General features: G+C 46.9%; 1 protein-coding gene across 5 annotated transcripts in view; it reads left to right on the top strand.

Moving 5' to 3' along the window:
- Positions 1 to 23286, top strand: part of FNIP2 (folliculin interacting protein 2) — a 126396-nt gene that overhangs the window by 55369 nt on the left and 47741 nt on the right. For 3 of the 5 annotated variants that reach the window (XM_027567242.1, XM_027567245.1, XM_027567241.1), the window contains exons 2-8: positions 5930 to 6056; positions 9850 to 9969; positions 12144 to 12244; positions 13220 to 13291; positions 15826 to 15926; positions 16091 to 16180; positions 18105 to 18176. In XM_027567242.1, coding sequence (XP_027423043.1) covers positions 5930 to 6056; positions 9850 to 9969; positions 12144 to 12244; positions 13220 to 13291; positions 15826 to 15926; positions 16091 to 16180; positions 18105 to 18176 — 683 coding nt within the window. The remainder of the gene's footprint in view (positions 1 to 5929; positions 6057 to 9849; positions 9970 to 12143; positions 12245 to 13219; positions 13292 to 15825; positions 15927 to 16090; positions 16181 to 18104; positions 18177 to 23286) is intronic. The other 2 variants (XM_027567244.1, XM_027567243.1) reach the window with 1 other exon arrangement.

The raw sequence follows: 23286 nt of genomic DNA on the forward strand, positions 1-23286 counted from the left end.
GGCATAGTCATTCATAGTGCTGTCTTGGCGGGAACCATACTCCCAGCCACCAACAGCCTCCCCAGCTGCCAGCTTGCTGGAACCACTCATATCCAGGGTGTTGGGGGGGACTACTGACCTATCCTCAGGCATGGCAACATCACACTGGACAACAACCTTTTATCCTACAGTCCCTGAATCCTGAGATCTCTGAAGAAAACCTTTGGAACCCACCTGAATTATATATAAGACTATTGTTTCTCGATAATCCACTTGAATAGTCATCACTTGGACTGGTGAAATATTAATTTGTTTCGTGTTGGGGTTTGATTACAACTCAGACCCTGGAGAAGTTGTTATATAATCTGTGGTATAAATGTCTTTTGAAAATTAAAAAAAAAAAGTCTGAATTCTGAAACATCTGGCCCCAAGGATCTCAGCTAAAGGACTGGGTATCTGAACGCACTTTTGATTCTCGGTTACAGTTTTGCAAGTACTTTCGTCTTTATTCTCTGTCTTCCCAACAGCTTTGTGAGGCGGGTGAGGGTTGCATTTTGGAAGGGCTTAGCTCTGGAGTCAATGCTTTCCCAAAGTCACCTCCAGTGAAAGTGACCAAACTAGGTGGGAGCTCGGTCTTTCCGGAAGGGTAACCCATGTCCCAGGCATCATGTCATCTGTGACTTGGACCCACTTCTCACCCCTACTAGGCAAACTCAACCTCTCCTTCCTTCTAGGGATGTTTGTCTATATTCCTGTGAAAGCAGCATTTGCTGATTGGTTTGTACGTTGACCTTCCCTCTTCAGATTGTGTTTTGAGGTGGGCACCGATCTTGTTGATTTCTCTTCCTGATGTCTCTCATAGCACCTGGTCAAGCCAGCACCCAGTGCTCAGAGCTCCTGGGTGGATGGACAGAGTTTGCCAGCCTTTGTTATCGTCATGGTGGGCTTTGTTGGTTTTGTGTAGTTTCTTTTTCCCTTTTTTTGAACCATTTAAAGTTCCCTATCATACCTGACTCTTTTTTTAAAAAATAATTTCACTTATTTATTTTTGGCTGTCCTGGGTCTTGTTGCTGTTTGAGCTTTCACTAGTTGCAACAAGGGGGGGCTACTCTTCATTGTGTTTCATGGGCTTCTCAATGGAGTCGCTTATCTTGTTGCAGAGCACAGGCTCTAGGCACGCGTGTTCAGTAGTTGTGACTCCTGGGCTCTAGATCACAGGCTTAATAGTCATGGTACATGGGCTTGATTGCTCCAAGGCATGTGGGATCTTCCCAGACCATGGATCAAATCAGTGTCTCCTGCATTGGCAGGCAGATTCGTGCACCCCCAGGGAAGTCCCCATATACCTGAGTCTTAAAACATCCACATTCTGAGCTCACAAGACGGCTCTGTCAACTCTGCCTGTGAACTTTTCTTTGGTGATCTTTGTTTCTTCGTGTGAGAGTCAGAGGAAGAGCATTTCCGAAGTGTCCTTCTCTCATAGACTGAGGTTCCATTGGACATACTGAGCCCACCTCCAGCCTTGTCCCTGTAAACGTGCAAGGGAGGAATCAGGCATCCAAGCTGTGGATCCCAGGGGACAAATTGCTGCACCAAACCAGACACCTCCAACCCTGGTCCCTGCTGGCTTGACTCCTGGAAACACTGATGTGCCGGTTGGGGCCCCTCTCCAGTTCCTGAAAAGTGGTTTTCTCAGGTAGTTTTAGATCTTTCCTTTAACTTGTATGCAGAGTACATCATGAGAAACGCTGGACTGGAAGAAGCACAAGCTGGAATCAAGATTGCCGGGAGAAATATCAATAACCTCAGATATGCAGATGACACCACCCTTATGGCAGAAAGTGAAGAGGAACTCAAAAGCCTCTTGATGAAAGTGAAAGTGGAGAGTGAAAAAGTTGGCTTAAAGCTCAACATTCAGAAAACGAAGATCATGGCATCCGGTCCCACCACTTCATGGGAAATAGATGGGGAAACAGTGTAAACAGTGTCAGACTTTATTTTTCTGGGCTCCAAAATCACTGCAGATGGTGACTGCAGCCATGAAAATAAAAGACGCTTATTCCTTGGAAGGAAAATTATGACCAACCTAGATAGCATATTCAAAAGCAGAGACATTACTTTGCCAACAAAGGTCTGTCCAGTCAAGGCTATGGTTTTTCCTGTGGTCATGTATGGATGTGAGAGTTGGACTGTGAAGAAGGCTGAGCGCCGAAGAATTGATGCTTTTGAACTGTGGTGTTGGAGAAGACTCTTGAGAGTCCCTTGGACTGCAAGGAGATCCAACCAGTCCATTCTAAAGGAGATCAGCCCTGGGTGTTCTTTGGAAGGACTGATGCTAAAGCTGAAACTCCAATACTTTGGCCACCTCATGGGAAGAGTTGACTCATTGGAAAAGACTCTGATGCTGGGAGGGATTGGGGGCAGGAGGAAAAGGGGACAACAGAGGATGAGATGGCTGGATGGCATCACCGACTCAATGGACGTTAGTCTCAGTGAACTCCAGGAGTTGGTGATGGACAGGGAGGCCTGGCATGCTGAGATTCATGGGGTCGCAAAGAGTCGGACACGACTGAGCGACTGATCTGATCTGATCTGATCTACTCCTTGGAAGAAAAGTTATGACCAACCTAGATAGCATATTCAAAAGCAGAGACATTGCTTAGTCAAAACCATAGTAAGGCTGTGGTTTTTCCAGTGGTCATGTATGGATGCAAGAGTTGGACTGTGAAGAAAGACGAGCGCCGAAGAATTGATGCTTTTGAACTGTGGTGTTGGAGAAGACTCTTGAGAGTCCCTTGGACTGCAAGGAGATCCAACCAGTCCATTCTAAAGGAGATCAGCCCTGGGTGTTCTTTGGAAGGAATGATGCTAAAGCTGAAACTCAGTACTTTGGCCACCTCATGCGAAGAGTTGACTCATTGGAAAAGACTCATGCTGGGAGGGATTGGGGGCAGGAGGAAAAGGGGACGACAGAGGATGAGATGGGTGGATGGCATCACCAACTCAATGGTCATGAGTTTGAGTGAACTCTGGGAGATGGTGATGGACAGGGAGGCCTGGCGTGCTGCGATTCATGGGGTCGCAAAGAGTCGGACACGACTGAGCAACTGAACTGAACTGATAGTGAAAGTGAAAGTTGCTCAGTCTTGTCCAACTCTTTATGACTATACAGTCCATGGAATTCTCCAGCCCAGAATACTGGAGTGGGTAGCCTTTGCCTTCTCCAGGGGATCTTCCCAACCCAAGGATCAAACCCTGGTCTCCTGCATTGCACGTGGATTCTTTACCAGCTGAGCCACAAGGGTCTTTATGAAATTTTAGTTCTTCCAGAGGGGCTGTCCTCAGTTTGATTGATATTTGAGTCAGTGTTACCTCTCAAAAATAAGGGCTGAACAAGTTGCTCTGTAATGATAATTTACAAGTTGCTCTGTAAATGATAATGCTGTCTTGGCAAAATATCATTCTTGGGGCAAAATGGATCGAACAAGAAAATACAAGATAATTAGATCTTTGTCAGTTTTCACTTTTAATGACTTCAGCCTGTGTGCTGTATTTTTAGTAATTGCAGAGGATGTTTTTAACAATGATTTTGTGTAAAATGTTGTGGTTTGAGTTACAGGCATTGGCAGTTGTTGAGCTGGGGTGACAGAGAACTGGCTCCAGGAGCTGTGCTCCCCAGGAATGGCTGGCTGATGACTCCCCTCTTCTTCCTCCTGTGTCCCTGTCCTCAGGTCGGCTCTCAGCTCGTGATGGCAAAAAACAGGTCCCAGCTGCGCAGCCCAGGTGGGGGTCAGGGAATGTGTCTGACCAGCCAGGCCTGGATTGAAAGTGGGAGATAAAAGATCTCTGAAACAAACTCGCCATGTTGTATGAAAACTAGAAGGATCAATGCTGGGCCTGGCTGCGTAGAGCTTGGGTTGTTGAGAAGGTGCAACCAGAACTTGATGCTTTGGGGGCTACAATTTATGACAACAAATCTGCTCCCTGAAAAGCACGTGTTCATTATTACCAGGGCCTGAAAAGAAAAGGACCAGTGATGTGCAGTTTGTGGTTGGGGACTAGACACTGTAGTGATGTCCTTAAAACGTTGTGACATCAACAGTTCTTCAGGAAATTACCGCTGTTCTGGAGCACTTAGCTGTGTCGGCCTCTGTGTGAAACACTTTCACGTAATCCCTGCTTCAACTTTGTGAGCTTGGTGTTAATACTCTCATGCTGATGGAGAAATGGGATCTCAGAGAGTTTGAATCTGAAACCATGTGTGTCTGACTTGGCTCTGCCATCCCATCTCTTAGTTTTACAGTGTACTCTGTCTGTCCATCAGTGCTCTAATTCTCCATCTGTGGCCCGCCCTCTTACATCAGTGCTGTCAGCAGCTGGCACCCCGCTGGCCTCCGTCCACACGGAACCGTGTCGGTTCTGCCTCTGGATGTACCTCCCGCCAGCATCTGTCCCCCTTCCCCCTGCCTCAGTTGCCATCACACTAGCCTTCATTTGAAGGCCCTGAACTCTTAGAATAAATCCTACTTGGCCTTCCTTCCTCTAGTTTTACTCTGCCCTAGCCCGGCTTCCCCTCTAGCCGTGGACCAACCTCTCGAAAGTGTAGACTGAGTTTATGGACCTGTTGGCCTTGGCCACTCGCTGTCCTCAGAGATGAGCTGGCCTGCTGTCTCCCACCTGCCTCTCCAGCTCTGTCTTCCTTAAATCCTAGGGACTTCCCTGCCCTCCCCCACTGCTTAAACCTGAAAATATGAGTCTTATCACATCCTTTTCTTTCTTGCATTTGGACAGTCTGTAGTTACACATTTATAGATGACAACTCGCCCAGTATTCCTCACTGAACCATATCCACCCTGAGGGCAGCGATCAAGCCTGCTTAGTTAACCAGATGCTCAACCTCTAGCTTGGAGCACAGTGACCACAGTTGCCCAGGTCTGTGTTGAACAAATGGATTAACAGACTTGTAACTGAAGAGCCCAAAGCAGTGCAGCCCTTTCTTAGTCTTCGAGTTCTGATTTCACTTGTGGCTGAAGAATGAACCTGTGTTTGGAGCCGTTTTGTCTCGGTGGCTTTTGGTTTGCTTAGGAAAAAAACACGCTCCCTTTATGGCTGATTGTCATTGTCAGCAATTCAGCTTCTGTGCAGCGATGCACTTGGTTTTCCAAACTTCCATGTTAGAACCAGCCATAGTAGAAGAAAAGAATAAGTTCCAGGCGATGTTTTTCCTCTCCGACTGGCCTGAGACTGGGTGGCTAGGAGAGGAGGAGCGAGGGCTCTCCTGACTGCTTCCAGATTCCCGTCCGATGGTGCAGAGGTGGGAACACTCCAGGCCCTCCAGCCTCGGCCGTGCTGCCCCCCGGAACCCAGGCATCCGGGTCAGCTGTCTCCACACACCTGTGCCACTCCTGCCTGCCGTCTTTGAGCAGAGTTTGCTTTTTAAAAATTTATTTATTTATTTATTTTTGATCGTGCTGGATCTGGTTGCGGTGCACAGGTCTCTTGTTGCAGTGGCTTCTTGTTCCAGTGCATGGACTCTAGGGCGTTCGGGCTTCAGGAGTTGCAGCACTGAGGCTCAGTAGGCTCAGTAGTTGTGGTGCACGGGCTTAGTTGCTCTTAAGGCATGTGGAATCTCCCCGGACTAGAGACTGAACCTGTGTCTCCTGCACTGGCAGGCAGATTCTTATCCACTGGACCACCAGGGAAGTTCCCAGAGTGGCTTTGGAAGGAGAATTTTTCTCTCCAATGATCTATTATCTCAGCAGCGCCCCCAGCCTTGATCACGGGCACTGGCTGTCAGAGTCTGCAGCCAGGACTGTGTGCCCCCGTCTGCGCGATCTCACATGCTGGTGTCTTCCATATGCGCATGTGTGCCGGCTGGGAGACTCGTCTTTCTGTGACCAGCCTGAGTGTTGCTGCTAACATTACTCCTTTCTCTCTTGTTAATCCACAGTTGGTCATGTTCAGAGCTGGACCTGAATGAGATTCGCCTGATCGTTTACCAGGACTGTGAAAGGAGAGGCAGACAAGTCTTGTTTGATTCTAAAGCTGTTCACAAAATGGAGGAGGTGGCAGCTCAGGTAGGAAATGTGGTTTTGCTTTCCTCTTTTGCATCTGTGCTTTAACCATCTCTCTGGTCAGTGCAGCATCTGCTGTCTGGGCTGTCATACAGCTTCATTGGTGATTCAGAGGAAACAGGGGCAGAGGTTCCTTGACCACCCCAGTTGAGTACTTATTCATACACACAGGTAAGACTGTTAGCCAGTCATCATGCAGATGCTCAGCAGCTACTATAGATGTTACCATAAGTGAATTTGCTAGTGAGTCACAATCCAATAGGTTTTTGATGCCAAATATGTGCTGTATAATGAGAAAACTAAGAACTCTAAAATTCATGAAGCATTTGCCTGAAGAGAAGGTCTGGTATTTACCATAGATAGTGAGAGGTGTTACATAGCACTGGGGTAAACAGAAGTGGAGAGCTTTCCTCACCACAGGGTTTCAGGGTACTAGCAAAAGGGCCTATGTCTCAAGCCTGCTTGACCCAGGAAGTTTACTTATTTTCTTTTTTTAGTGGAGGGCAGAGTGGTGATGGGAGGTGATGATGGTGATGGTGGTGGTGATGGTGGAGATGGTAATGATGATAGAGATGTTGATGGTGGAGATGGTGATGGTGGTGATGTGATAATGATGGAGTGATGGTGGTGGAGATGGTGCTGGTGGTGGTGATGGTGGAGGTGATGATGATAGTGATGATGATGGTGGTGGTGCTGGAGGTGATGATGGTGGTGGCGCTGAAGGTGATGGTGGTGGTAGTGGTGCTGGTGGTGGTGATCGTGATGGTGGTGGTGCTGGTGGAAATGGTGATGATGGTGGTGGTGGTGCTGGAGGTGATGGTCATTGTGCTGGTGGTGGTGATGGTGGAGATGGTGATGGTGGTGGTGCTGGTGCTGGAGGTGATGGTCATTGTGCTGGTGGTGGTGATGGTGGAGATGATGATAGTGATGGTGGTGGTGGTGGTGCTGGAGGTGATGGTGGTGGAGATGGTGATGGTGGTGGTGGTGGCGCTGAAGGTGATGGTGGTGGTAGTGGTGCTGGTGGTGGTGATCGTGATGGTGGTGGTGCTGGTGGAAATGGTGATGATGGTGGTGGTGGTGCTGGAGGTGATGGTCATTGTGCTGGTGGTGGTGATGGTGGAGATGGTGGTGGTGGTGGTGCTGGAGGTGATGGTCATTGTGCTGGTGGTGGTGATGGTGGAGATGATGATGATAGTGATGGTGGTGGTGGTGGTGCTGGAGGTGATAGTGGTGGAGATGGTGATGGTGGTGGTGATCATGATGGTGGTGGTGCTGGAGGTGATGGTGGTGGTAGTGGTGCTGGTGGTGGTGATGGTGAAGATGTGGTAATGATGGAGTGATGGTGGTGGAGATGGTGATCATGATGGTAGTGGTGGTGGTACTGGTGGAGATGGTGGAGATGGTGATGCTGGAGGTGGTTGTCCTGGCGGGGATGGTGGTGGTAATATGATGGTGGGGTTGGTCGTGGAGATGGTGGTGGTAGTGGTGAGGGTGATGAGGATGTAGATGGTGGTCCTGGGGGAGATGGGGCTGGTAATGATGATAGTGAGGTTGGTGGTAATGGTGGAGGTGGTGCTGTGGGGGGATGAGGCGTGGGGCCTCTGGGGGTGGTAAAAATGAGGACAGAGTGGCCCTTGATCCCTTGGAACCAGAATGGGAAAGGTAGAGCAACGTGTCTGGTGGGAGCAGAGTCTGGTCCTCCCTGTGAGGCTTCAGGATGGCTGTCCAGTGTGCTTCTGACTGGTCGCCTTTCAGCAGTTACTCAGGTGTCTACAAACTAAACCCTTTTCTGTTCCTTCTGTTCATGTTCAGTAACCTGCCACCTGTCTTGACTGAATCCTGGCACTTTAGAGAATGTGCAGCTAAGTAACTGAATAGTTTATGTCACAGTCCACGTCTCTTCAGGGCTGAGATCTCTTCCTGCTTCTCATAAGGTCATTTCTACAGGAAGGAAGTGTTTAGTTAAAGGCAGTTTAGCTGGGCAGATCCCATGGTGCTCTCACGTGGAAGTCGGCCAGGTAGCTAATCATTACAGTAGTTGTCAGGCTTGTTAGGTAAGCGGGGGACTGGGGGATGAGAAGTCTCTCAGATATTCCCTGAGGCTTTCATGGTAGATTCGTACCTAAGTTCAGGTGAGCTGGTATTTGGCCCTTTGTTTGGTGAACAGCAGGCGGTTTCCCCCTGATTTCCCACATAATTTCCTATTTCCCTGAAGGTATTGCACAGATGGTATATTTGCACATCCACATTCTGTCACCTGGGCTCTTGATGGTGGTAACAGGTAGAGGGAAAAAATTCTCACTGGTTGGAAAAAGGAACCAGAATCATGTCTGTAGGGGCAGTGATGATCCTGGGGTGTGCAATAGAAGTGTCCCGGAAAGTGCTCGTTTATTAATAATTACAGAGGAAGCTGGGCCCGGGTAGGCTTGGAAACTGTCTGAGCCTACCGAACAAGTGCAGTCTGGGCTCTGCTCACTGGACTGGGTGCTGTCACCACCCGCGGATGGCTTGGCCAGAGGTCCTGGTGGTGTGGGACAGGTGTGAGTCATGTTTCGCTGCAGGGCCATGTTCCTGGCTTCAGCAGCATGAAGCAGCGGGCAGACCCGAAGAGACCACTGAGGGTGTGCATTTGCTCAGGGATGACTCCACATCCTGGGCCTCCATCCCTGCCCGTGACCACTGGGGACACATGCTTCCTGTTCCCCTTCCGTCCCTCCCCATCTTCAGCCTCTCCCCCCCCTCCCCCTCCCCACCGACAGGCACCAAGCATCAGCAGTTGGCAGCAGGCACATGACTGCAGGCATTTGCATTCGACCACCAGTGTGACTGTCACATTGCAGATTAGATAAGCTGCAGTTGCATTCATGGTTGTCCAAGCAAAGCTGCACACAAAAAGCAAATAAGACTGAGGATAGAAACCGCGCATCACAGAGGGGACAGGCTGCGTCTGCTGGCGGGGAGTGTGTCTTGGCACAGGAGGATGGGAAACATTAGGACAGGTGTATCTTTATTCCTCTGTGTCACTGTCACAGAAAGCAGCCCTGGACTCCATGTAGGAAATGTGTGTAGCTCGTGCCCCGCGAGCCCTGACCTCTGGAGGCCATGTTGCGTCACATGTTGGGTGATCATAGGGGCCTCTGTTCAGTGCTCTGTCTTCATCTTTCACAAGCCCGACCGCGTGACTTTCTCTGAAGCAGTGCAGAAGGGTGTGTCATGAAAGCACATGCCTGGACTTTCCAAATGAATCCTTCTGCCTTCCTAATTCCTTTTGCCTGGTGAAAATTTAAATTTGAATCAAGGGCTGTATGCTCATCAGTATTCTAATCTATGACTCTACAAAGTACTCCAAAATCCTCTAATAATCAAAACAGAGGTCAGGTCTCATCGATGATTTTCAAGTATAAATTGAAACTTCAATAACAGCTGCGTTATTTAAAGAGAATATTCTTGGGAAACCCCCTGGTGGTCCAGTGGTTAAGACTCAGCACTTTCATGGCCAGGGCCCGGATTCAGTCTTTGGTTGGGGAACTCAGATCCCTGAAGCTGCACCATACCTCCAAAAAAAAAAAAATGATAATAATAAAACAAAGAATGGATTTTTAAAAATAATTTTATTTATTATATTTTTGGCTGTGCTGGGTTTTCGATGCTATGCAGGCTTTTCTCTAGTTGCGACAAGTAGGGGCTACTCTTTGGTTGCAGAGTGGTTTAAGGAAGGGCTCCCCAGCAAGCGTGTGTGGGGAGCCTGGTACACTTGGTGCTGGTGTGTTCACCCTGCCTCTCCCTCTTCACTCAGAGAACGGAGGACCTCCCTGCGAAAGTGCCAGCCAAAAGCTGCTCAGGAGGCGGCCCTGCTGCTCATGGCCCTTCAGGGGGATCTTTGCCACATGCCAAGGAGCAGCTTCCCAAGTACCAGGTAAAGCTGCCCCTGTGAACGCAATAGCCCTAGGGCTGAAGTCACTTACTGTCATTTCCCCATGGGGATCATGGTGCTGGAGGCGCCCGCTCCTGCAGTAGGAGACTGCAGATCCAAAAATGTGTCTCAGGTATTTTAGGTCAGTGCTTTGGCTTTTATCTCTCCATAAAAACTAGAGAAAAGTGGAGCGGTGGGGATCCAGTGTAACACAGACCAAACGAAGAAGAAATATTACAAAGGAGGCGATCCCTCCTGTTTTGCTTGCTCGGTTGTCAGAACTGGCTAATGCATGTATTTTCCAGTTTTGTCAAAAGAGTTCTGAGGAGTCTCAGGATGCGGGCAGACATCCTGAGAAAATAGCTCTTGCCAGTAGAAGGAAGAAAGCTTCTTATAGGAGCAGATGGAAAGGCAAGACCTAAGTTGAGTGTGAAGAATAGAGGACTGGTAGCATTTTTATGTTGTCTGTGTGTGTGTGTGTGTGTGTGTGTGTGTGAGCAGAGGATAAGGGTTATTGCAGAATATTGGCCAACCAGGCATAAGGGAAGTTGTTTCATAAATATGACTTGCAGAAGGGTACTACTTGTGGAGGATATATCAGTTTTTATTTTTATTTTTCTAGTCATGTGAGTTTTTCTACCATGTTGCTAGAACAGCAAACCCAGGGAAGGTACCAGCAACCACAGGCGTATAGAACGTTGTTCTCTTCACGGCCAGGATGGTTGCACGTGTCCACCCATATTTGACAGAATCCCAGGTCTCAGAGCAGTGTGGTTACAATGGCGCAGAGTGAATTAGCAGTGAGTTGAGAATCACAATTCGCACGTGGACCTTGAGCTTCAAGAGAAAGCAGATTAATAAATGGTGGTGGGTCGAAGTTATTAATGAAGAGCGTGAAAGCCTGTCAGTTCTGTCTGCATGTATTAAGAAGGGAGCCTATTAAATTAGATGGATTGATTGCTGTTTCTCTTTCCTTCTCTGCAAATACGTGTAAGTAGGTGTATGTATGTGTCTTTCTGTGTGTGAATATATATGTGTATGTGTGTGGATTTTGAGTTAAAAGAAGGGAGCGTTAAGGGTGATGCCACGTTTTTGCTTGAGTAGAAAGCAAAGCAGCCAAGATCTGGCTGGTGGCCTGAGTCACGGGAGGTGGTGGTTTGGTTTTGGTCAGGCCACGTGGGTGCTTCTGGTTTGGTTGACACTCATCCATCTTCCTTATCGTGTGTCACCAGCATTTACAGTCGGAGCTAAGCATCCTCTATTCAAATGCACCCACTCACATACCATCATATTTCACAATATACAGATTTTGTGCCGTGTGAGTGAAGGCATTTGGCTGCTGGCTTCCAGAGCCCCAGGCAAGTCAGGGTCCAGAGATGAAGGTGTGGGGGTTCCCACATGTCGGGAAGAACCAGAATCACAGCAGTGGTTGTGGACGTGGGCGTGATAGGAGGGCCCTCTAAGCAACAGTTCTGTCCAGGGGATGAGTCGGGAAAGCAGAGATTTAAGAAGAAGAGCAATTAGCACATCAGATACTGTGAGACATTTAATAAAGCAAACTGGGAAGTGGCCACTGGATTTCACAGAAGACGAGGCCATCATTAGAGCGGTGTGAATAGTTGTGGGGAGAGGCAGCCCTCTGTGCTGGCAAAAGGGATGCGAAAGACTGGTCAGAGGTAAGGGTTCAGATATTTTAAAAATATTTTTGTAAAACTTTAGGGGGATCAGACTGTCTTATCATCTTTTGGACCTCACCTGCCCCAAGGGGCGTTTTGTTCAGCAGTGTTAATTTTGGTTGGATAATCCTGGACTGTTTCTTCCCAGAATATATTCTTAGTACCAAGAGAGCAATCACCCTGTCTCTTCCATCACCTAGTCTTTCTTCTTAGCCTTTGTAAATGGAGATGAGGAAAACCTTTGCTTCTCATAAAAAAGATTAAAAATGAGCTTCAGTAAAATGCTTGGGTCCTGTGTGAGGATATCATGTGTAAAGAAGAAATCATGAACATTAGTGATTATTTGGGGGAAAAAAGTAGGCAGTCACCATTTTTACAGTCACTAAGGTTGTAAAGCTATCAGATGCTGCTTTGAGAAACAGGTCTAATTACCAACAAGCTGAGCGTTATTCTCGGTCACACTGTGCATGACACTGTGGTGGTTCCTTTCATGTCCGATAGTACACGCGGCCCGCCTCTGATGTCAACATGCTCGGGGAGATGATGTTCGGCTCGGTCGCCATGAGCTACCAAGGCTCTACCCTGAAGATTCACTACATACGGTGAGTTCTGGCACCGCCACCCCGTGTGAAACATAGCATGGGGATGCTGACTCCTAATTCAAATGTGCTTAAAAAAAACTTACATAGTTAAACAACAGACTGTCATCTGATGTTGTTAGCACTTGATATTTTTTATGCATCTTTAACAGTTAAAATAGACTTTTCCTACATAACTCTTACCTTGAATCAGCTTAGCAGAACAAAATCCTAAGCTTTAACTAAGTACTGTAAGTGAAAAATGCATACCAAAGTCTTCTATCTGCTAGGTTAGTAGCAGCAACACTTTCTATCAGAATTATTCAAATATTTTAAGTTTTTCAAAATCTCATAAATTTTCCATTTTCAGATTAAAATTTTAGTCATGACTTTTTCCTTTTACTGAGGTACATATTTTTTTCTTATTTTTTAAAAAATCATTGAATGAATGGCAGGTTTATTTCTGTTTCCAGGGAATGGTGTCTAGAATAAAAACTTATGCAAAAAACAAAATGCAACTCCATTAAAGAATATGTCCATTGTCTGCATGTCAGAACAGAATTTAGCTTGCTTGAGGCACAAGCTATATGATTTATGAAAGAAAGCCTTTCCCCATTCTGCATGTCTAACCTTCTGTCTGTTCATCCTGTGCCATGTGACAGATGAAAAATGTAACCTGAGAGAAAACAAACTTCTACTTTGAAAGATTCCTGCTAAGCAAAGTTTGTTCATCTGAAATACTTGCTCCCAAAGAAAGTGGCCCCCAGAAATGTCTCCATGTCTCTCTTCTAGGGTTTTAACATACTTGGGATTTTAAAATGATAAAATTAGAAAAAAAAAATCTAGGCACCCCACTGATACAGTGATTTGAAAAATACATGTCTCATTCTTTGTCAAATAAAATATAGAAATGAATAAGAGCTTCAGAAAAAGTAGAAATAAAAGCAAGCAAACAAAAAAGCATCTCTTCCTGCTCTGTTCTTTTGTCTTTTCCTCCAGTTCTCCTCCACAGCTGATGGTTAGTAAAGTCTTCTCTGCCAGGATGGGCAGTTTCTGTGGGAGTACAAACAAGTAAGTGTGGGGTGTCCCCCCACCCCAGTGTTCCAAGTGGCTGTTTTGTGGTGTGCCCCCACCCTCCACTGTTCTAAGTGGCTGTTTCTGCGGTATGCCCCCACCCCTGCTGTTGCAAGTCGCTTTTTCTGGGGTGTGCCCCCCACCCCCCATTGTTCCAAATGGCTGTTTCTGGGGTGTCCCCCACCCCCCACTGTTCCAAGTGGCTGTTTCTGGGCTGTCCCCCCCTCCACCCCCCATTGTTCCAAGTGACTGTTTCTGGATCGAGTCACTCCTTGTGACTCTTTTTGAGATGTGAAGCAGGACGAGTCCCCATTAACACAGGGTTTTCAAGGTGGCCGTTGTCCAGTACACAGTGAGTGTGAAAAGGCCCTGGACCTTAACAGTTGGCCATGAAGACAGATCTGTCTGTACATATATTTGGGGTCTCTACCTGTTACGCTCTGTTCCTACTGCCAGACACCAAGTTTTCATTTCCTGTAAAATGAAATGTGAAGGGGAAAAAAGGAGGGACTGCAGTAATGAGTGGCCAATGTTATTTTATCCCCAGTATTATTTTATCTTAAAGTCTTATCAGGACTTTTCCCTGGTGGTCCAGTAGTTAAGATTTTGCCTTCCAATGCAGGGCGTGCAGGTTCAATCCCTGGTCAGCAGCGAGCTGGGACCCCGCATGCCTCATAGCCAAAAAACCAAAAACGTTGTACAAAAGCAGTGTTGTAACAAATTCAATAAAGACTTTAAAAATGGCCCACGTTAAAAAAAATCTGAAAGCCTTGTCTGTTAAAGAAATGAGGCACAGGGTGAGTTTGCCAGGCTGAGAGGCCCCTGAACGGCAGGAGAGGTTGTCTGTGCTCACTGTCTCAGCCATCTGTGCCACCTCTGCAGTTGGTGGGGGCTCAGGTCAGGCAGTGTTTTGATTTTTGCTCCTGAGTTCCTCCGCCAACTCTTAATTTTGCTCTTCTATGTAGACTAAGAATATTTCAGTGTCTAACTTAACTCTTACCTTGGCACATTTGTTCATGTATTTTGAATTTTCCAAGCAGAAATATCTTATATAATTCTATTTTTGAATGAAATAACAAAACATTTGTTATACTTGGGTAAGTTTGAAAGAAATGTTTGTTATAAATTAAAGGGGTATTCTTCAGGGTCAGATAAAGGCTGTATTTTTTTTACGGTCTTTGGAAATTAAAAGTATGTTTCTCTGCAAATTTGGGTGCCTTTGAGTAAGTCTGCTTACTTTTCAGCCCAGTAAAGAATTTATATTTTTGAGCATTTTAAGACTGGATTGTCAGGACTTAAGCGTAGGAATCAGAGAAGGCAATGGCACCTCACTCCAGTGCTCTTGCCCGGAAAATCCCATGGACAGAGGAGCCTGGTAGGCTGCAGTCCATGAGGTCACTAAGAGTCGGACATGACTGAGCGACTTCACTTTCACTTTTCACTTTCATGCATTGGAGAAGGAAATGGCAATCCAGTCCAGTGTTCTTGCCTGGAGAATCCCAGGGACAGGGGAACCTGGTGGGCTGCCGTCTGTGGGGTCGCACAGAGTCACACTTCAGTCGCACGACTGAAGTGACTTAGCAGCAGTAGGAGCAAGCATAGGAATTAATGTTTCTTTTTTGGTGAGATATTCTTTTTCAGATCTTTGCTACTACCTGAGCATTTATTATACTAACTCCCTCAATAAAATATTGAGCTTAGATTTAAGTAAAAATGATTTTTGCCTCATTATGCTATATTATCCTCAAAATCTTTTTTATTTCACTTCTTAGTAAATACAATAAATTATTAAAATCTGCTTCTCTCACATGTATGTTGTTGTGTTAGTCACTCAGTCATATCTGAGTCTTTGTGATCCCAAAGACTGTAGCCCATTAGGCTCATCTGTCCATAGAATTCTCCAGGCAGGAATACTGGAGTGGGTTGCCATTCCCTTCTCCAGGGTATCTTCCCAACCCAGGGATAGAACCTGGGTTTTCTTCATTGCAGACAGATTCTTTACCATCTGAGCCACCAGGGAAGCCCTCTCACATGTTTATTTATGAGTAATTCTAACTTTTTAGAAGTTGTGGAATCAGACTCCTATAAAAATCATAATTTCCGTTATATGGTCCTCCTGAAAAAGGTTGCCAAATTTCTCATGGATGTTAACTAAGAGTTAAAATGAATTTCATTTTGAAGGTTTATGTAAAATTACCCTTGAAATAAGTAGCATTAGCCTTGGTCTTAGTCACCAAAACAAGATTTTAGAGTTTCTTATTCCCCCTTATATAATGTGAAATTGTATATTTGGATTGTAAATGTTTGGAATGTGTCATTTAGTTTTAAAGGTTTAACTACCTCCCAGAACCTTTCTTGTCTTCCAACAAATTCCCCTGAAGATTAATTCCCTCCAGTAGATGCGAGACTTTATTAATTTATAAAGAAAAATCTGACCAACTGGTGGATTGTCTTGTACCTGAGAGTCTGTTAGCAAACAGCTGTATTCATCTCTTGATGTTTCTCTCCCTTCCATCCCCTTCTGGACTTAGCTTGCAAGACAGCTTCGAATACATCAACCAAGATCCTAACCTGGGGAAACTGAACACAAATCAGAATAACCTGGGTCCCTGTCGGACCGGAAGTAACCTAGGTAAACTCCGCCGCGTAGTTGGGTCTTGCTTTCTGGGCGCCCCCCCGCTGCGGGTGTGCGTTTTGCTTTCTTTGAGTTTGCGGTGTTGTTTTGTTCTGGCAGTATCTTTAATCTGTGTTTATTCTGTGTGTGCCTTGTCCGCCCCCGTGTCGTCTCCGCCGCAGGTGCGCTGCAGGGATGCGGCGGCAAGCTGCCCCCAGGGGCGGCCGAGGGAGGACCTCTCCGGCTCAGCCGCAGCGCCTCTTTCTTTGCAGGTTTGTGTGGAATGCTGCGCACGGTGTGACCCGCACACACTAATAAATCCTGGGCAGGTTCTTGGAAACAAATCCTGTTTGGCACCTCTCTAGAAATCCAAGGGGCTCTTGAGATAATTAGTTCCAAATGCTGCCAAGTTCCCCATGTTCTGAAACTTCCACCCGTGAACCCCTATTGTAAAGTCTCTGTAATACCCCAGCGTAAGCTGATTTTGATCCAAAATGAGCCCTTCGTATTTCTAAGAGGATAATATCTTCTGATCTTCTTCAGCCTCTTCTGCTGCTGTGAACTGTCTCTCTTTACTGTGGCATCTTTAGTCCATTTTTCACCTGCATCCTTAGCTGCACAGTCTTTTCAAACGTCACTCTAACAACAGCATGGAAGACCAACCTCACTCATTTTCTCTCTGTCTCTGTGGCAAGAGAGAGAGCTCAAGTGCATTTTCCAGCTTCTTTACAGGTGTAATTGTCTGCATCTCTCTGGGAGGTACACTCTGAGCAGAGCCTGGTCTTCTAGCTGAGGCTGTCTGCTATCTGTGTAGGCTGGCATGATTAACAAGTGTGGAAGTCTTCACTGCTAACTTGAAAGGTTGTGTTTATGGCAAATGGTATGCTTCATTCCATTTTTCTTTGTAGCCTAAAATATGCTAGGCCCCCTAGTTAACTGACAGACACTCTCCTACCTACTTCAAAATGAGGATAACATGTTTGTTTATACACTCTCCTTAAAATTGCAAAAATAAACATGCTTCACAAAATAGCTGGCAAATATAACACTCAGGCAGGGCAACCTTGTGCACTATAAAGCTAACTGTAGCCACATGTCAGCTACCTTCTAGCTCAATAAGGAAATAGTTAAGACTGATCTGAAGCTTTCCTAGAAGTCTGTAATCCTTGATAGAGTGTTTTCCTTTTTTGTTAGTTTTTTTTGGAGTTTTGTTGTCTTACAGTGTAGTGCTAGTTTCTACTGTACAGCGAAGTGAAACAGCTTGACGTATACATGTATCACCTCTTTTCTGGATTCCCTTCCCATTTAGGTCACCACAGAGCACTGAGTAGAGTTCCTTGTGTATACATAGGTTCTCATTAGTTATCTATTTTACTGCTGATACTATGTATAAAATAGAGTGTTTTCTAAGCAAGTCTACAATAATTCTGAATCTCGGTATATATGGAAAAGAGGTGGAGAAAAAATTGTTGAAAATAAATACGTGTTTTCTATCTACCAAGAGAATGGGTTATAAAACAGAAACATTTTTCAAATTTATGAAATGGTTTTCACGTAGTTCTCTAGGTGGCCTATAGTTGTTACTAAAACTGATTATAAAGCATTTTGAAATTTCTTAATATTTTGAAGTACATTCTAATATATTGAAAATACTTAAATACTATTTAAAATCTACTAATGAGGAAAATGCCTCAAAGTATCCACTGCAGGATGCAGTTCATTGTATCAAGTGCCCACATAGTTTATGATTCAGTTAGAGGTGAGTATGGGATAAGTGTCTGTGCTGCCGTAGGACAGGCACCTGATCCTGCCTCCCCCACCTGCCCTGCTCCTCTCCCCTCTTCTCTCCCCCCCACTCTCCTCCTCCCCTCTCTTTTCCGCCCCCTCTCCTTCCCTCCACCTCCCCTTCTTTTCTCCTGCTCCCCCCGCCCCCCACCTCCTCTCTACTCTTCCCCCCTCTTCCTCATCCCACCCCTTCCTCACCCTTTCTCCTACCACCCTTCTCCCCCCTACTCTCCCCTCCCCCATCTCTTCCTCACCCCTCTCCTCTTCCTCCCCCATCTCTGTCTTTGCTGCACTGAATTCTGCTTTCTCGTTCCTCTCTATGTACACTTACGCTGGTCCTCACTAGCCATCATAAAAATGAGTGCAGTTGATTTGAACAGTCCACTGACCAGGTTTCCTTGCCTCCCACAGCACACAGCACCCCGGTTGATATGCCGAGCAGAGGACAGAACGAAGACAGGGACAGCGGCATCGCCCGGTCAGGTACGTGCGTGTCTCCTCTTGTTTGGCATCGCCCTTGGGGTGAGCACTCTGAGCTCTGGGCCTTCAGGGGTAGTGTCCAGGCATGATGTGCACCAGGATGAGCCCTGGCAGTGAACACGCACTGAGAAGTGTCCCTCTAAAAAGAGAGATGCCTCCTTGAGCCAGTGGTCCTTGCTTGCTGAGTGCTGAGGGTCAGATCAGGGGAGGGACAGTGTCCGTGGGTGTCACTCTGACCGTGACCGTGGCAGGGCTGCCTGCTGACCCATTCACTCCTTCTGTCCTGGAGACATACTGCTCTAGATTTTATCTTCTGTGCCTTTTCTTATGATGTCAGGCTGTTACTGACCAGAGTGTTTGGCCTCCTTAATCAGTAGAAATTGACAAGAGACCAGACACAAAATTCAAACAAGGCTTTATTGGGCCCCCACTGCAGCAGGGGTAGCGAGAACAAGTAACAGGTGCCCTAGCTTGCTCCTGGCGGAGAAGGCAATGGCACCCCACTTCAGTACTTTTGCCAGGAAAATCCCATGGACGGAGGAGCCTGGTAGGCTGCAGTCCATGGGGTTGCTAGGAGTCAGACATAACTGAGTGACTTCACTTTCACTTTTCACTTTCTTGCATTGGAGAAGGAAATGGCAACCCACTCCAGTGTTCTTGCCTGGAGAATCCCAGGGACAGGGGAGCCTGGTGGGCTGCCGTCTATGGGGTCGCACAGAGTCCCACACGACTGAAGCAACTTAGCAGCAGCAGCAGCAGCAGCTTGCTCCCGGAGAGGAGAGGGGAGTGAGCTGAGCTGGTTCCTTACACGGGGTGCTCGTAGGAGTGCGTCCAGGGATCAGGCTGGAGGGGTGGCATGGTGGTGTGTGCAGAGGGCATGCACAGTACCCTGCTTTTACTCCCAACACTCTGCTTTTGTTCCTGGATCTTCAGAAGTTGTAGTTAGAGTCTTTGGTTTTTTTGTGTCTTTAACTTGCCCCAGCTGCACATGCATGCAGTTATTTTTAGTCCCTTCTAGTTTCTTGGTATCTGCTGAGACATTTGTCCAGGCCCACGCACTACAGCAAAGGGTCCTGGGTCGCAGCCTGTCTCAAAGCCTTAAACTTTCTCAAGACTGCTTTTAAGATCTCTTGGTTTCTGCTCTTATACCTGATTCTGCTTTTGACTTTGATTTGTGGTTCAGATCAGAGATAGATTCCTTGCAGTGAAAGAAGGGTGGTGAGTGAATGATGTGGAATTGGAGGGTTCGGGGGTGTGTGGGCTGTGCCCGCTGCAGGCTTGGGGCACCTACTGCAGCCGGTTGGCCCTCACCTCATTGTGCTGAGCCTGGGCTGGGCTTGCTGCCTTAAGTCATTTCTGTTTCCCTCCAGTCCCTTCCATGTGGTACCTAGCCCTTCACCCTGCTCGGCATATAGCTCTGCTCCCAAGTTGTTAAGTGAAATGGAGTTTGTGACAGAGTCTACCTGTTTGGTTAATATATGTCACGTGATGAAAAGTACACAACATTCTGTGTATGATTGGTTTCAGTGAGTTGATTGACTTTGCGTTTCCTGATCCCGTCTTAGGTAAACTTGGTCAGAGGTGTAATTGCCATTAGTTGGACCTGTGTTGTTTTCATTTGTAGCAGTTTTTACACAAATGTAAAACCTGGGATATGCCGCTTATGGCGTGGTAAGAGGATCATCTGACTTTGTGTTCCGTGGTGCCTGGGATGATCTCCATCTGTACGGGGTGCGGTCAGCATCCACGCTGCAGGAGGGCCTTTGAGTCACACCCATCCATCAGCCACTGGAGGCTGAGAGTGTGCGGTGTGATGGTCTTAGTGTCCCAGAGCCCAGCCCCTGGAGCCTCTCCAGTCAGGCTTGGCTGGGGCTGGCTCTGTCTTGGTCAAGTCTCCAGGAATAAAGAAGCAGGAACCACAGTAGAAGCAAGGCCATGCTCCAAACCAGTTGCTGCCTTAGCAGCTCATAGAATTTGGTGTGTTTGTCTTTATGTGGTGAACACCCAGGTGGCACTAGTGGTAAAGAACCCACCTGCCAGTGCAGGAGATGTCAGCGACACAAGATTCCCTGGAGGAGGGCATGGCAACCTGCTCTAGTATTCTTGCCTGGAGAACCCCATGGACAGAGAAGCGTGGGCAGTCCATAGTGTTGCAAAGAGTCGGACACAACTGAAGTGACTTAACACGTTTGCGTGCACACCTTTGTGCAGTGAACACTCTTTACCCAAAGATGACTAGTATTTGACCGAGTCCCACTCTGAGCCCTGAGATCACAAGGTTCCCACTGTAACTTTCTCTTATGTGTCTGTTTCTGCTCCTTCTTGTTCCAGAAAAGACTAGAGAGACTGGGGGGAGCTGGTGCCAACAGAAAGTTGGCACCTTAGGCGGAAGTTTGGGTGTTCCTGGGTAGCTTCTCGGTTTATCGTGTGTTTGGTATGAAGGTTCACGTTGTGCACATCAGAATCCCCATAGGTTTGGTAGTTCTCTGACTCTAAATCACGCCTTAGATGAGTCTTTTTTGGCCTCCGAGAAGCAGGAACGTTGAGAGGCTGAGTGTGCATTGAAGTGAAAGGTCCATAGCAGCCGCATCTGGGTGTTTTCTCGGGAGGAGGAGGCAGATGTGAATCTGGTGCAAATGTGAACTCTGACTTCCCTGGTGGCTCAGCTCGTGAACGAGGCACCTCTCCTTTGAGGCTCCCGGCGTCCTGTTGCAGGGATGGCAGACGTGGGGCTGCATGGGGCCCCGATGGGCCTTCTGCTTCCCTTCCTCCTGGGAGCCGCTTCAAAGTCATTGGGTGCTCCCGGGGCAGGTCTCTGTCCACTGAGGCCTCTTGTGCTCCCCAGGCCTCTGCTCCTCACCACCCATGCTGTGTGGGACCAAGTGCTCATCCTGAAGCAGAGCAGGGACTCCCAGAGTTTGACTTGAATCAGCAAGAGAAGACGTAAAAAATTAATGACATTGTTTATTCTCTTTTTCCTATAATTTGTAACTTCCTGTCTTACTGGTTGAGAGATGGGGAAAATATTTTTTAATAGATTTTTATTTTTTAGAACAGTTGTAGATTTGCAGAGCAGTTGAGATGATAGTAGGGAGCGTCTGTGTACCTTGCACAAGCCTCCCTGTTAGTAACATCTTGGTTAATAAGATGGCGTGTTTATTAACAGTTGTCGTGTCCGCTTGGCTCCACTCTCCTCTGGGAGTTTCTCAGACTTTGTTTTGGTGACCTTGATGGTTTCAAGAACTAGCAGTCAGGTATTGCATAGAATGCCAGTTGTTAGAATTTGTTTGATGTTTCTCACGTGACTAGACTGGGGTTCTGGGTTTTAGGAAGAAAGAAAACAGAGGTAAAATGTCTTTTTTTTCTTTTTAAATGTCATTTAAAAAAAAATTTTTTTTGGCTGTGCCGGCAGTTAGTTGCGGCACTCAGGATCTTTGATCTATGTTGCTTTGTGTTCCGTGTATATCCGTGGCTCTGTACATACTGCTGTCTGTGGTGCCTGCGCCTGTGTTCAGTTAAACGTGTGAGTTGGTGCTGGTTTCTCTGTTACCCATTATCCATGAGCATGGGGACCATCCCACCCTCCCCACCTGGCTTATCCGCAGACAGCGAGACACCCAGCTTCCCTGCCTGCCCTGCATTTAGGTGACGGATTCATTGCAGTCCACACACACCGGCGTCTGAGAGCTTAACCTGCCCTCCTTGGGAAACGCCTTTTTACACTAGAGTGCAGTGCTTGTGTGCAGCTTCTCTGACCTTGATGTCCACTCATGTCTAAGGTTCCCAAGGCCAACACCTTGGGAACGTGGGGAATATCTGCAGCTGCACAGGCAGCAGAAGCTCCAAGATCACAGCTGACACTGGCTCATCCTCACGATGAACTGGCTTTCTAACGGCTGCCCCAAACTCTGAACATCACACACCACACCTGAAGAAAAGAGGCCTCTTTTTTTTTTTTTTCCTTTTAAATCATCCTCTATAGAGAGGAACCTGATCTGGAATGAGGGGTCTGAGAGGACTAGGTACAGTTCCCCGGCGGAAGGTCACCAGGAGTCTGTGCACCCCCTGCAGGCCGATGTCACAGGAGGAGCGGGTCTGCACACGGACCACACACTCGTTGTGCGCAGTGTGCCCTGGGAGCGCAAAGCGCCGTCTGGGTTTCACCTCCGGGAGGGTCCCCTGTTGTTAAAGAACTCACTCATTCTGCTGGTTTCCACAGTTGGGCCAGCTAGGCACAGTTGAGCTTAAGAGGAGGGCTTGGAAGGATAGCGCTGATTCGGGCTCGACTGTCTATTCTTCAGCTGGGGCGGAGCTCAGCTTCCTCAGTTCTTTGTGCTTCTCATATTTCAGGCCAGACCCTTGGTGTGCTCCCAGAATAGATGTTTCTCTTCACAAATCTGTCAGTTCTTTCACATTACCTCTTTCCTTTCTAGACTTGTATTCATCTATACCTGTTTAAGAAAAATTAGAATCAACAAGTAATGCACACTGCAGGCAAAACTACAAGAGATCTAAGAATATTTCTGAGAAAAGATATGTGCTACTGTCAAGGAGAAATTTTAAAATCGTTGTTAGAGGAATGCATATATATTATCTGGAGAGAGAGATCGAGTTCCACAAATAAATATGTAAAGTCAGTGTAATTTCAATTAAAATCCTTTGTGAAGTTGGGCAAAATCACTTTTATTTGTGTGGAAGAACAAAGGACCAACCTCTACAAATCCTTTGTAGATTCGTTCTTAGAGTTCAGACTATGGCTACAAAGACATGGGTAAGTTACATAACTTGGCGTATAAATGTAGAGAGTGAGTAGGTCACCAGGGCTAGGCTAGAATTTATATCCTAGATGAGGGATTAAAATGTAAGGTATTTTTGGTCGAATATTTTTCATGCTAAAGAGAAATGAGCTATGAAGCCAAGAAAGGACAGCAGCAAACTTAAAAGCTCATGACTAAGTGAAAGAAGGCAGTCACGAAAGGCTGATGTGATGGTGTGCTATTGTAAGAATCACCGTGTGACATCGTGGAAATGACAAAGCGATGGAGACAGGAAAGAGATGGTGGTTGTCAGGGCTTGGGTGGGGGTAGATGGGGGGAGGACAGTGAACCTATGC

This window comes from Bos indicus x Bos taurus, chromosome 17 (genome assembly GCF_003369695.1).
Source record: "Bos indicus x Bos taurus breed Angus x Brahman F1 hybrid chromosome 17, Bos_hybrid_MaternalHap_v2.0, whole genome shotgun sequence".
NCBI classification, from domain to species: Eukaryota; Metazoa; Chordata; class Mammalia; order Artiodactyla; family Bovidae; genus Bos; species Bos indicus x Bos taurus.